Below are 13,186 nucleotides of genomic sequence, written 5' to 3'. Positions count from 1 at the left end.
AACGGCAAGGGATATTTGTCCTTACGGGTGATAGCATTTAGATTGCAGTAATCGATGCATGGTCTGAGTGATCCATCTTTCTTGGTCACAAAGAAGAATCCTGCTCCGGCGGGTGACGTGGATGGACGGATAAACCTTTTTGCCAGATTCTCCCGAATATATTCGGTCATGGCCTTTGTCTCAGGTAACGACAGAGGACAGGTGCATCCATGAGGAGGCGTGGTTCCAGGAAGAAGGTCGATTGGACAATAGAACTGACGAAGAGGTGAGAGGAGATCGGCCTTTTGTTTAGAAAATACATCCTCATAGGCGGTGTATGGAGGAGGTATGCCAGAAGAGGTGATTACCAAAGGAATCATCGAAGATGGAGTCACCTTCTGAAGACAGGATTGGTGACAAGCTGGACCCCACTCTACCAGTTGAAGTGAAGTCCAATTAAATTGGGAGGAATATTTCTGTAACCAAGGAAGTCCAAGCACAATGGGATGGATTGACTTATCCAACACCAGTAACTCGAGTTCCTCAAGGTGTAAGGCCCCTGTACGTAACTGGACAGATTCAGTGGTCAAAGAGATATGGCCAGGAAGTGGCTCTCTGTAGATAGATGCGATACACAAGGAAGGGTTTAGCGAACGGGTTTTAATAGCCAGGAGTTGCACAAGATCTTTGAGGATAAAATTACCTCCTGCTCTGGAGTCTACCAGAGCAAGAACCGGAAAGGACCGAGAGTCCCAAAATAGTGACTGGAACTAAGAGTTGGGGGGCCGGAGAAGTTGCACCCAAGTTCAGGGCCCCTACTGAACTTGGGCCCTGGAGTTTCCCGGACGGATGGGACAATTTTGTAGATGGTGGCCTGGGGCTCCACAATACAGACACAAGCCGGCCTGTCTTGCCGGAGGCGCTCTTCTGGTGTCAGTCGCCCTCGACCCAATTGCATGGGTTCTTCCGTCTTGACCACTCTGCTGTCACTAGATACAGAGTTAGTAATGGATGGTGAGCGGGAGCGAACCTCCACAGACCTCTTGACATCCAACTCTTCCGGTGACGCTCTTGAAGATGGTGGTCAATTCGGCTTGTCAAATCTATAAGGTCCTTCAAGGATGGAAGGAGCTCCCGAGCAGCCAGCTCATCTTTTAACTGTGAGGAGAGACCATCCAAGTAAATAGCTCGAAGGCAGTCCTCCTGCCAAGCGAGCTCAGTAGCCAAAGTCCAAAACTCTATTGTATAATCAAAAAGACTTCATTGTTCTTGACGAAGATGTAGTAGACTGGTGCTTGCTACAGCATGCCGCCCTGGATCATCAAAAGTCCATTTGAATACAGCCACAAATTGAACCAGTTCTCTTAGCAAGGAATCCGAGCGTTCCCACAGGGGGGAAGCCCAGGCCAGGACCTTCCCTTCGAGGCGAGACAGGATAAACATAACTTTTGTCAAGTCGTCCTGGAAGACAGAAGGCTGCAGATCAAATTGCTTATAGCACTGGTTTATGAAACCTCTGCAGAGCTTGGAGTCGCCGTTGAAACGTGGAGGTGCTGGAAGTGCCAACAAGGCACGTGGTGACGATGGAGGTGGCTGTGGAGGAGGAGAAGCCAAGTCATTGACGAAGGCATCGACCCGGGCGTGAAGACGATCCATGGAAGAGGCCAATGCCTCGAGGAACTGCTGCTGTTCTTACACCTTGGAAGCCAGGCCTGGGATGGCCTGGAGGGCATGCGGCTCCACCAAATCCATGGCCTTTGCAACTTGTTGCGTAGGAGGTGGATCCTTGGGCTGAGGTGGGGTTGATGCAACCCGTAGTCGAGGGCCTATGGGTCCCCACCGTCAGCAGTCGGAGTGGGCTGAAGCTGGAGGCCACTGGAGCTTCACCTATACCAGCCCTCATTCCCCTTGGGTTGAGCCTTCAGGTGCCGGGGCCGGCAGGAATTAGGCAGACCTCAAGGTTAAGTACAGGTAGTAGATGGTTCAGCCCAGAGACAGCAGCCAGCAGGTGGCGTAGTCCTATCCCAGACGGGATGTGGAACAGGAACTCAAGCACCAAGAGACAAAAAGGAACTGAAGGTGCCTGAGCAAAGGAAGGCCGAAGCCTTAATAGTCTGTGTCCAGAGGATAGGGACAGAGGCGTCACTGTGAAGCTTGAATGGAAGCTGGCAGCACTTGTAAAGTGTAGCAAGCAACGTGGAACTCTGGACTCTAGAAAGTCTGAGGCGAAGTCATTCGTAGCAATGGTCAAGGCACAGAGAAGGCAGGCATGGTCAGACGTAGCAATGGTCAAGGCACGGAGAAGGCAGGCAAGATAAGGCATAGCAGAGGTCAGGCTTGGAGAAGGCAGGCGAGGTCAGGCATACCAGAGGTCAGAACCAGGTAGACAGATGAGACGAACACAGGAAACAGGAACAGGAACCAGGAATCACAGGAACAAGACAAGCGCAAGACAACTAGAACTTGGAAACCGTAACAGGAGACCAAGGCGACCTGATGCAAAGGCAAAGCTGAGGAGCGCTGCCTGAGCTTTTATATGTTGATGGAACTGAGTCAACATCCGGGTCCGCGGGCCCTTTAAAGGTTTCACTGGTGCGCGCGCGCATAAGCGCGCCTAGGGAGGGGTGCAGCGCCACCTGTGGCGTCTCTCCGCGAACCCCACAGAGAGGCCCGATGGATGGAGGCATCCTGGCTGGAGGTCCTGGGAAGTGGAGCAGGGCCGGAGGTGCTGGCGGAAGTCCGCGGTCGGGACTGGCTGCCCCCTACCGCCAGCGACAAGGAGCTGGAGCCTGAAGCTTGTGTAGAGAGGTGAGAGGACCGCACAGCAGGGCTGCTGCGGGCGGCAAGCGTAACACCAACAAATTCCCTCCCTTTCAACCCCACCACCAGAATCTGCCCACCGTGCAGTTCTAAAGTTAGCCAGATAAATTGTTCTTCTTAACTTTAAGATAGTTGAATATATATTCAGTGGTGTGACTGTGATACTGAATATCATGCCAAAGTTAACCGAATAAGTTTTTGCTTGCCATATAGTGGTTGAAAGTTGTCCCATTGGGTGTTTTGTGATATTGTTTTGTAACAATAATTCTTATTCCATTTTGTCATCCATTCAGTATTTTGTTTTCCAGTTTGTTTTTTAAATAAGTATTTTGGAATCGAATCTGTCTTCATATATGAAGTGAAGGCAGATATTCAGCGCTATTTAGCCGTAAAAGCAGCGACTTATCCGGCTAAGTGGCGGCAGTTGAATATCCAGCTGTGATCAGCAGTTAACACTTAGCCGGATAAGTAGTTAGCCGAATAAGTGGTGGGCGGGATGTGGGTGGATTAGGAAGGAGCTATTTAGCTGGTTAACACAGCCATGCTGCTGAAGATCCCTTGTAAGTTTGCCAGGTAAGTCTTATCCAGCTAACTTTCTTCTCTGGCTATGTTTGAATATCGAGCCCCAAGAGTTTAGCTACCTGTATAGCTGTGCAGAGTGCCATGCAGTGAGGAGAAAATAGCCACTCTCTTCTCTAAAGCTGTACTGAACAGGTCCTTCAGTGAGCACACCAGAACCTCCCTTAATATTCTAGGATGCATCCCATCCAGCCTCGTGACTTTCTGTACTTTCGTTTTTCTAGTTCCATACGAACCCCCTCTGTACACAGCAGCTATCCTACCACTGTATGTATCCTGGCCAACAATCAGCACTCCCATCTCCAATCTCTTCTTCAGTGAATATCGAATACAAGTATTTATTTAGCATTTCTGCTTTTTGTCTTGTTCCCCTCCACACATTTCTCGTCTCCTTCCTATCTGGCAATCCCATCTCTGAACTTCCTCCTTTCACTGCCATACCTGAAAAAGGTTTTTTCACCTCATGCTTCTGCCACCCAGATTTTTACTCTGTCTCTGCTACTTTTTCTGAGTTCCTTTGTACATTCTGAATGCCAGTTTTTCTGCTCTTACCATTTCAGCCATCTCCTTAGAGAACCATACCTGTCTTTTTCTTCTTACTTTTATTTACTTTTTAACAAACATATTTTTTTTTCTTTTTCTGTAGCTCCTTTTATTTTAACCCAGTTTTCTTCCACAATACCTTCACAAGAAGCAAACCTGTTTCAGAAGAAAGAATGCTTAGTACGAGAGGTCACACCACAGGGTTCTGAGGGCACAGACTCAGGAGCCAAATCAGAAAACACTTCTTCGGGGAAAGGATGGTGGATACACATAATGGCCTCCCAGTGGAGGTGGTGACGACAAAGATAATAATGGAATTCAAGAGAGCATGGGATAAACATAGAGAAACTCTAGTTATGAAGATGATCAATTGGGGTCTATAACATTGTACAAGGAATGAAACTGGGTAGACTACCAAAATATTCTAGCTTTCTGTTTGAATCTGTAGACAGGGGACAATAGAAGCCAATATGCAGAGAACAGTAATATGGCCTCTTCAGGCTTCAAATATGGCTGGAGTAACCCAGAATCACCATGGTTACAATCCTCACATAAACAAGCATGGGGTGGCTGGGTGTTCAGATAGCAGCCACATTAGCTTTGGTGGCTGCCTGCATCACTACAAAGCTTGGTGACAAGAAGTGGGAGGAGGCCTGATTTTTGGATTAAGTATGCGACTTGTAGAAATCAAAGAGGAAGATGATAATGCTTGGAAAGGCCTTCCAGCAGAGGTGGTGTAGGCCAGCGCTGTAATGGAACCTAAAACAGGCCAGGGACATAGCAGGCAGCAGTGAAACAGGATTGAGAAGATGGGTAAAAGACATAGGTGCGTGAGAATGTTGGTTCAAGTATAGATTTTTTTTGCTCATCTACTCAAAGTGATAGAAAACTAGACAGGAAGCCAACTGGACAGACTGGATTGGTGAATTGGTCCTTATCTGCCATCATCTACTATGATAAATTCCAGCGATAGCATTTTCTTACTTTTTCCTTTACAACTGTATGCAACAATTCATGAAAGACTACAAAGTGAATCCTCTAGTTATTGTTACCTTAGAATGACAGGTCCGCAATAAGAGGGGGGAATTTTGCAACAGGCGTCCTCCAGCTGTAACCTGTCCCCAGGGCTGATCTCATAGCTATGCTTTGGATAGCTAACCAGCCAGCTGTAATCTACGCCTGTCTTTATCTTGCGGTACTCGTTTTCCCTCTCTCGCTGCTGCTTCTCTGCCTGCTTCACCTGCCAGTTCAGCTCCATCATGAGAGTTTCCACCACCATGTCTGCTGGGTTCTTTTGAGACAGCCGACAATGAGGTTCATTCCATCGGAACCAGGAACCGAGCGACATCATTTGCGGGGTTTCTGTTTAAAAAAAATGCTTTAAAAATTAGTATCGTTCTTCTTTCTTTTTCCATTTTATCATAAAATCTGGTGTCTTCTAGGTTAACTTTGCCCACTACCCCTCTTCCCAGGCACATAACCCAGCTATCTCTTACGGCTGTGAGAACAGAATTCAACTCACTATTATTGATACAGATTTATGTGCCAGCCAGTAGGTATTTCTGTTAAAATAGTACTTTTCTCCCGCTCCCCAGAGGCTGTGTCCGTTCGTTCCTTCAGCAACATTCTCAACTCTAACTCAAGCATCAAACCCATCTTTCCCACTTTGACTCACAGAAAACTAATCCCTAGACCAGACAAATTAAACACAGATTTGCAGGCCTGAATTTACATATAAGCAATGTAGACAGACAATTGCCTTTGACACCAAATATTGAAAAAATTGTATTTATTTATTAAGAAATTTTATATACCATCATTCCATGTAAAAAATCATAACGCTTTACAAAAATAACATTCATAGTTATAAATCAACAAGTATTAACGGGTAAAGGAGGTAGTTTTCATAAACAGGCATTGGCATCTATTAATCGAATTGTACCTATATATTTGACTCAATCCATTCTTTTATTTATTTTAATCTATTTTATCTTTCTTTATTCCTTAACCATATCCAAACTGATTGACAGGTGAGATAAGGATCACAGCAGCCAATCAGTGTTCACTTCCGGTCTAAGCCCCGCCCACTCCCCATAGAAGTGAATGGGGGCATAGCCATGCCCCCTCCCACCTCCTCCCACCCTCAACCTTTCACTCTGCCAGGACTGGGGGTTGGGGCATGCGTATCTACAATGAGGGGAAGAGGGAAGGGGGGAGATTCTCCCTGTCTCTGTGTACAGAATGAGAGAAAGCTTCCTGCCACCTCACCGCTAGTAAGTTTTAAAAACAGAGGGGCTAGAAAAAAAAAAGCAGCATGCTTCAGGCTCTGTCATCATTAAAAAGTGTCAGGGACATTTCTGCTGACGTTCTATGTGGCGTGTTTTTTAGGGGTGTGGTGAGGGGTGTGGTGAGGGGTGGACTTCCGGTGATGTTATACCCGTGACATCATTGGGGGTTTGGCTTGGGGGTTTGAGTGTCAGCATACCCATAGACTACTCCGGGCTTGCAAAACCTGTCTTGCAAGTTTGATTGTGCCTGTGTGTAAAATACATTACCTGCAGTTCATGCATTCACCACCTTCCAAGCAATCATGTGTTTAAAAACAAATCGTTGTGTACAGAATGAGCCACAGTTTTCCTGCCACCTCACCGCTTGTAACTTTTTTAAAAAATAGAGGGGGCTAGAAAAAAGCATACTTCTGGCTCTGCCATCATTAAAAAGCGTCAGGATGTTCTTGGGTCGCATTTTTTAGGGGTTTTGAATTGTACTTCCAGTGAGATCATCAAAAACAGCCAGATTCCATTAATTCTATCGTCATTAAAATAGCAACAGGACCCTTTCTGATGACCTTCTAGGGGGCGTGTTCTAGGGGGCATGGTGAGGGGGTGGACTTCTGGTGATGTCATACCAGTGACATCACAGGGTGTGTGGCTTGGGGTGGTGTAGGCGGGGCCTCTCCATTCGCTTCTATTGGGGGGAGGAGCATGGGTGGTGTCTGGGGCGGAGCTAGAGCGGGGCAGGGATGTGGCCAGGGGTGGGGGGTTGAGGGCAGGGGTGGGGGGTTGAGGGCAGGAGGAGCATGGCTATGCCCCAATTCACTTCTATGGGAAGTGGGCGGGGCTTAGACAGAAGTGAACGCTGATTGGCTGCTGTCATCCTTATCTCACCTGTCAATCAGTTTGACATGACGTGTACCCATTATATTACTATGGTGCCTTAGTATTCCTTGATAGATTGCGAATTATGACTGCTAATTTATAATGTAACCACCAGGTTATGGGCAACCAAAGAAGAGAATATAATACCATGGTAATGTGTTCGTGAGTGTTAGTGCCTGTCAACAGGTGAGTTGCTGAATTTTGAATTATTTAAAAGGATTATCCTACACTGGCTGGGAGTCCGGTGTAAAGGGGATTACAATAATCCAATCCTGTTATCAACAAAGATTGCAAAACTGTGTGGAAATCAGATGGATTAAACAATAGCTTGAGATGATGCAACAGGCACAATTTACCAAATGAAGTCTGTACATTTAATTTGATCTGCAGTTTCATAGATGGGATGGAGTCCAGGGTAATATCCAGATTTCAAACAGACTGCGAGATTCTGATACTGTGGCCATCGAATGTAAATGGTCAATTAGGAGATGGATATATACCAGTATCAAAATTTCAGTTTTGTCCACATTCAGGGACAACGTATTGTGACACAGCAAACTTTTAACAGTGGGCAAACAAGGAGATGCATATTGGAAAGTCATATACCAAGAAGATCGAAGTGGAATAAAAAAACCTGAATATCATCTGCATATAGTTTATATGATACACTCAAGGTGGAGAACAATTTATAGGGGGTGACAGATAAATACTGAATAGGTCTGTGGAGAGTGCTGAGTCGAGGGACATTCATTTTATTTATTTTAAAAATTTATAACCCGCCCATCTACAATTCTAGGCGACAAACAGTGTAACACACATAGGGCCGGATTTTATGACCTACGAGCGGGCGAGATTTGTGCGCGCAACCCGGCGTGCACAAATCTACGCAGCCGCGCACATGTTATAAAATCTGGGGTCGGCGCGCGCAAGGGGGTGCACACTTGTTCACCTTGCGCGCACTGAGCCCTAGGGGAGCCCCAATGGCTTTCCCTGTTAAAAAATCGGAGCGACCTCGGAGGAAACTTTCCTTACGCATCCCCCCACCTTCCCCTCCCTCCCCTCCCTAACCCGCCCCCCAGCCCTACCTAACCCCCCCAACCTTTATTATTTAAGTTGCGCCTGCCTCCAGGCAGACATAAGTTGCGCGTGCCGGGATCCCCTGGCCTAGTGCGCCTTCAGAGGCCTCTGGCCTTGCCCATGCTCCGCCCACACCCTGCCCCTTTTTCCAAGCCCGGGACATACACGCATCCCGGAGCTTGCGCGCATTGCCGAGCCTATGCAAAATAGGCTCGGCGCGCGTAAACCCCCTGGGCGCGTAAATCCAGCTGGATTTATGCATGCAGGGCTTTTAAAATCTGCCCCATAATGCAATCAAATCAAATCAAATAATACAACGTCTGTGAGCATAGGATACTAAACTGAAGTCTTTGATTTTAACCATACTTGCTGAGTTTGGGCATGAAGATAGGATCGAAACCAGCACAGCCCTGTACCCTAATTCCAGCCTCAACAAGTCAAAAGTGTAGAAACATTATGATTGGTGGAAATGTCCAATAAAATGAACATTCAGCTTGTTCCGGAATCAAAGCCTCAACGAATAGTGTCGAAGCTGGAAAGTAAGAGGGTTTCCGTGCTGTACTGTTTATGAAATCCAAATTGATACTGGTCCAGGATGGAAAATTCATGAAAGAAATCAGTGTAAGGGGGCAGAGAATGCGTGAGCCCTTCATGCTGCGGCATAGTTGATGCAGCCTCAAGGCTGAACCCTTGAGGCCTATGCTGGTAGCTGGTGATTGCGCCCTGTAGCGGGAAGGTCTGGAGCTTGATCCTTACCAGCCACCTCCTCCTCCTCAGATTGAGCTCTTGGATTCTGCTGGCTGGAGGTAATTGTGGTTTTTGCCCTGTAGTCTGGATCACACAAGCAACCTAAGAAAAATAATAACACTATTGGGCCGATTCAGTAAAGTACGCGGGAGAGCGGGCGAACGCCCGCTCTCCTGTGCGCGTGATTCAGTATGCTAATTAGGCCCGGTGGTAAAACCAGGTAAAAGGAGGCACTAGGGACACTAGCGCGCCCCTAGCGCCTCCTTTTGGACCAGAGCGGCGGCTGTCAGCAGGTTTGACAGCCAACACTCAATTTTGCCGGTGTCAGTTCTCAAGCCTGCTGACAGCCACAGGCTCGGAAACCGGACGCCGGTAAAATTGAGCGTCCGGTTTTCGACCCGACAGCTGCGATCCGACTTCAAATTTTTTATTTTTTTTTTACTTTTGCAAAGTTTCGGGACCTCTGGCTTAATATCGCCATGATATTAAGTCGGAGGGTGCACAGAAAAGCAGTTTTTACTGCTTTTCTGTGCACTTTCCCGGTGCCCGAAGCAATTAGCGCCTACCTTTGGGTAGGCGCTAATTTCTGAAAGCAAAATGTGCGGCTTGGCTGCACATTTTGTTTTCTGAATCGCGCAGGAATACCTAATAGGGCCATCAACATGCATTTGCATGTTGCGGGCGCTATTAGGTTCGGGGGATTGGACGCGCATTTTCGGCCCCTTACTGAATAAGGGGGTGAGGGAAAACGCGCATCCAATGGCGGGTTAACAGTGCGCTCCATCGGAGCGCACTGTACTGTATCCACCCGTATGTCTTATATAAAACTATGAAAAGCTATATTTTCTGTATAATATATGCACAACCACGAATGTCTGTATAGAAAAGCTGTTAAATAATAAATAAAATAAATACATGGTGCTCTAGTGTAAGATGCTGGTTGAAGCCCATTGCGGGCAATAGCTTGCAGATAACTTTATAAGGAGCACATTATTTCTGATATTTTCCCATTCATTAGTGACTTTTTGAAAGAACAAAATCTTTTACACCTCGAAGTGTGGTATTTATATTTTAATATATGCACAAAACAGGTGCTTATGAGAACAACGGAGACAAATAAACAAAACTGGATATAAATACAGTATATCAGCACAATAAGCAAGCAATTATTCCCAACTAATAGGGAATAATTATATATAAAAGCCTAGTGGAAGTTACCACTTTCCTGAAAAGTGCCTTCCAAAACTTCTAAGTAGATCTCTTTAGTAAGGCTGGACTGTGCAGGGAATTCTGGGTCTCTGCCATGCTTGCTGTGCTAAGCTGCAGCTCTCAGCAGGAATTTGTAGGTTCTACCATGTACCGGGGCTATAAGCCTTTTGGACTGCACATGCGCAGAAAGAATCTTTTTTGTCTACTAACTGTCCTGAAATATTGCCGGGCTACTGATAAGAAAAACTACTGCGTGTATTCTCTGAAAAGGTAGACTTCTTGTCTTTGTAATCGCCATATTGTCCAGACATTCTCTTGCATATATGTCTGACCACTAGCTCTGCACTTTCTATAAACTGTTGCGCTCGGGGGCAGAGATGGAACGCCTCCTGAAAGGGAACAAGAGGTAACTGGCCCCAGGGGGCGGAGCACTGGAGGAGACAGAGGCTAGGAGGAGCTTCACCACTGGAAGCCCGAGGTCCCCCCCGGGAGGAGCCCGTAGGGATCTGGGCCGCTTGGACTTAGGTGGGCCTCACAGGGTCTCCTAAGAGAATGAAAGTCCGGCATGCCCACGGAGAAAGGGGGAGCGTGATCGGGTTCAAAGGTGGCTGCTGGTTGGAACAAGGAGAGCCAGAGCAGAGTTGGTGATGACAAGGCGAGGAACAGAGCCAGAATCTGGAGACAAGGTCAGACAGGCAAAGGTCAAGATCCAGAGGTCAGTCCGAGGAATGGTCAGCAAAGCAAGGGTCAGGTACCGGAGGTCAGACGAGGTCAAAGGCAGGCTGAGGTCTTGAGGCAGGCGGCAGGCAGGTCAGGAACAAGCTGAGGTCTGTGAGGCAGGCAGCAGGTCAGGAACAGGCTGTGGTCGTTGAGGCAGGCGGCAGGCAGGCAGGCATGTCAGGAGCAAGCTGAGGTCTTTGAGGCAGGCGGCAGGCAGGCAGGCATGTCAGGAGCAAGCTGAGGTCAGTACCAGTAAGACAGTCCGAGGGTACTACCTGGGTAGACAGACAGATGAACGCAGGAACAAGCAGGACACAGGAACTAGGATGCAGGAACAGAACTGGAACAGAAGGATACTGGAACGAGCCTAGGAACAAGCAGGAACAGGAACAAGCATGGAGGCAATCTTAGAACAAACCGACCCGATTGCCAAGGCAAGGAAGTAGAGGCAGGAACTTCCTTACATCCAGGGATCAATCAGGGCACGTCGCGGAGCTAGGACCCGCCCTTGGCCCTACATGAGTCTGGGCAGTCCACGCACGGCTAACATGGCTGAGGACACCGAGCCTCAGCGTGAGACCTGGCGCGCAGTGGAAGGCCCAGCGACTGCCGCCGCGGGACACCGGGGCCTGGCAGGACTGGCTACTACTGCGAGGTCGTCCCAGGGCCCACTATGGAACCATGAAGGTGAGCAGGCCCTCGCGCGAGGCACGTTAACATAAACCTAACACATTCTGGAAAACACTGTAAAATAATAACAAAAGAATCGGCATATGTATCATTAGTATCATTCTCAGGTAGCAAGTAATCACTATTGTCAAAAGAATGTATGTGCCCCAAAAGCTAAAAGTATATCCATAAAGTCTTTAATACTTAAGTCCAGTTTATAGTAATTCTGGGCAGTTGCCAGGTGTTTTAGCTTCAATTTCTGCTAAACATCTTATGCTTGCTTCAAAGTCAAGATTTAACTCTTAATCTGCTTACTGGCTTTAAGTAAGTGATGTTCTTATGCTTTTAATTAAGTCATATCTACATTTTGTTCTGCTTGTGACCTTGAAACTTGCAGTCTTCAAGTTAGAGGAAGGGAGGGCTGCCTAACAGCCCACAAGCCTGTAATTTCATTAAGCAGTGCTGTGTCTACGTGCTGATCTTCTGCACAGTAATGGCTGTTTCTCACATCCTCATTCACCATTTTAAGAGCATACTTTACTAACCTCTGGTCATATTTTCACACATACTTTGAGCCTGATTCCTATCCTATACATTTAAAGAGAAAATTTAAAACCCGTGTGTGGGCGTCCATATGCGCGCAGTTCCCGGTGTGCACAGATTTTATAATATGCGCACACCAATGCGTGCATGTTATAAAATCCGCTACCCGCATGAACATGCGCACCCGTTTTTATATCGACGCGCGCATGTGTGTGCGAATGCCGACTCACGCGCATAAGGGGGGCAATTTTACATCATGCACGCGGCGATGGACTAGTCCTTTTCCTAGTTTCCTCCCAGTCCACACCAATAAAGGAACGGACTGGGAGGGAACTTCCTATACCCCCTACCTATCCTGCCTCCCTTTTCCTTTATCCGCCCCGACTCCTAAAACCCCTCTAACTACGCTAGTTTCCCATCAGAGGTATCCCTGAGTAGAGGAGCCGAGTGCACCTTGTTGCTGGCCAGTGATAAGGTGAAGCCCTCCTCAGGTCTGGATGAACTTGCTAGAGCATATCTTGCCACAGAAGAATCCTGAGGCCATTTCACAGAGAGCAGACTGAACTGAATGTCCACCGCATTAGTGAAAAACTGAAGGTTCTTATCCCAATCCCTATTTTTGGGTCAGAAAGGGAGGCTTCTTAGCCTTGGTATGCAAGTCTATGCTAGGGGATGTGATGCTAGCATTTACACTGTTATCTGATAAGCACCAGATGTCAAGCATGCTTTTGTAATTATTTATTTAGATTTATATTCCGCTTTTTGCACGTTTTTTTCTTTCCAGCGCTTCAAAATGGATTACATTCAGGTACTGGAGGTATTTCCCTATCCCCAGAGGGCTCACAATCTAAGGGGGTTATATTCTAACCCTTTCGCATGCAAAAAGGGACTTTTCGCGTGCGATACCTAGATCGGAGCGGAGTCGGGGTGGCGTCAGCACCGGAAGAGGAGGAGTCGGGGGCGGCGTCGGGGCAGACGCTGCGGAAACTTCGCTGACGGCGAAAAGGTAAGGCCCCTTATCGCCGCCAGTAGCGCACCCAATGGCACCACCTTTTACAATGGCGGTGCTATTGGGTGCGAAAGCCGGCAGTGATAGCACTGCGGAGGTGCGATTGCTGCCGGCTTTCGCAGACCCCCCCCCC

At 47.5% G+C, this 13,186-nt stretch overlaps 1 protein-coding gene across 1 annotated transcript in view; it reads right to left on the bottom strand.

The window, feature by feature from the left end:
- The window catches only part of RD3 (retinal degeneration 3, GUCY2D regulator), a 48,008-nt gene that overhangs the window by 19,817 nt on the left and 15,005 nt on the right, over window positions 1-13,186 (bottom strand). The window contains exon 2 of the mRNA XM_029596760.1: window positions 4,974-5,283. Coding sequence (XP_029452620.1) covers window positions 4,974-5,272 — 299 coding nt within the window. The 5' untranslated portion in view covers window positions 5,273-5,283. The remainder of the gene's footprint in view (window positions 1-4,973; window positions 5,284-13,186) is intronic.

Source organism: Rhinatrema bivittatum, chromosome 3 (assembly GCF_901001135.1).
Source record: "Rhinatrema bivittatum chromosome 3, aRhiBiv1.1, whole genome shotgun sequence".
Lineage (NCBI taxonomy): Eukaryota > Metazoa > Chordata > Amphibia > Gymnophiona > Rhinatrematidae > Rhinatrema > Rhinatrema bivittatum.
The sequence above is the reverse complement of the archived record's forward strand: the minus strand, read 5'-3'. Positions and strand labels throughout refer to the sequence as shown.